Source organism: Aptenodytes forsteri, unplaced genomic scaffold (assembly GCF_000699145.1).
Source record: "Aptenodytes forsteri isolate BGI_AS27 unplaced genomic scaffold, ASM69914v1 Scaffold126, whole genome shotgun sequence".
Taxonomy (NCBI): Eukaryota; Metazoa; Chordata; class Aves; order Sphenisciformes; family Spheniscidae; genus Aptenodytes; species Aptenodytes forsteri.
In genome coordinates, this window is record NW_008794599.1 from 1,932,886 (window position 1) to 1,934,022 (window position 1,137).

Here is a 1,137-nt window from a genome sequence, read left to right on the forward strand (position 1 = left end):
GGGGGGGGGCGCCACACATTCTCCTTCTGCCCCCTCCCAGACCTCCGCCTCGTCCACCCCACCAGCGTTGAGTTGACCGACCTGAAGTGAGGAGGCCCCCAAAAAGGAGGGACGTGACCCTGCCCAAGCTCCCTGGCCGCGAGCCCTTCTGCTCGCACATAGACCAGATCCAACTCCCCACCGCGACGACAAAGACACTGGGAGAAGTTGGACGATGACCGTCCAAAGGTGGACCTCAACACCCATCGTCCCATGGGGGGGGGGAGCCTCCCGCACCGCTCAGCGTCACCGAACGGGGCAGGGCGCTGCTCTCCTGGGCTGCAATCCCCCATCCCGGGGGAAAAACTGGGGGTAACATGGACAAAAAGTGGGGGCAGATACTTACTGCCATGGACTTGAGCGTGATCTGCTCGTAGTAGTGAATGGTCTGCTTCTTGTTGGACGAATCGGGGTAGCCAAAGCCCGCGATGTGCACCAGGTCGCAGAAGTGCAGCGCCAAGGTGATGGCCAACAGCCCCGTGGTGGGCTTCTGGAGGGAGAGGGTGGAGGAGAAGACGTGTGAAGAGCCGCGGGCCTTGAGCGGGCTGCACGGGGATGGCCCGGGGGACCGGCAGGGAGGACGTCACCCCTCAGGGGGGTGCAGGGTGCCTGGCCATCCCTACCCCTTACCTGTTTGACCTTCCGTGGTTGCTTCATGGGGAGGTTGAGCAGTTTAGCAGCAGTTACTTCCATGTAGTAAGGGTTGAGGATGCGCACTCGCTCCGGGTTGGCATCCCAGATCAACGGGGGCTGTTTCCAAAACCCTTTCCGAACCTGCAAGAGGATGGAGACGTCCAGCGGTGTCCCAGTCAGAGAGGTAGGTCCCCAGGGTGGGGTGGGATGAGGGTTGGACCCGGTTCCCCGCCACGCTTACCCTCTTCTTGTCGTTGAGGATGGCCTCCATCCACTGGAAGTCCATGGGCTTGAAGGGCACCAGCACCAGCAACGTGTCGGGGTTGTTCTCCGTCCTGGGGTTGAAGTGGGCCGACTCCGGGTAGAAGAGGCGCATGGTGGTCTTGGAGCCCACGTCCTGCTCATAACCATGGACCGGGGCGTTGTTCAACCTTGGGGGGGGGGGGGCGGGGGGAGAAATGGGGA

At 62.5% G+C, this 1,137-nt stretch overlaps 1 protein-coding gene across 1 annotated transcript in view; it reads right to left on the reverse strand.

The window, feature by feature from the left end:
• The window catches only part of ST3GAL4 (ST3 beta-galactoside alpha-2,3-sialyltransferase 4), a 5,662-nt gene that overhangs the window by 1,524 nt on the left and 3,001 nt on the right, over positions 1-1,137 (reverse strand). Inside the window, exons 7-10 of the mRNA XM_009273009.1 lie at positions 914-1,103; positions 670-813; positions 386-529; positions 82-197 (exon numbers count right to left, since the gene is read on the reverse strand). Of these exons, the coding sequence (XP_009271284.1) occupies positions 82-197; positions 386-529; positions 670-813; positions 914-1,103 (594 nt within the window). The remainder of the gene's footprint in view (positions 1-81; positions 198-385; positions 530-669; positions 814-913; positions 1,104-1,137) is intronic.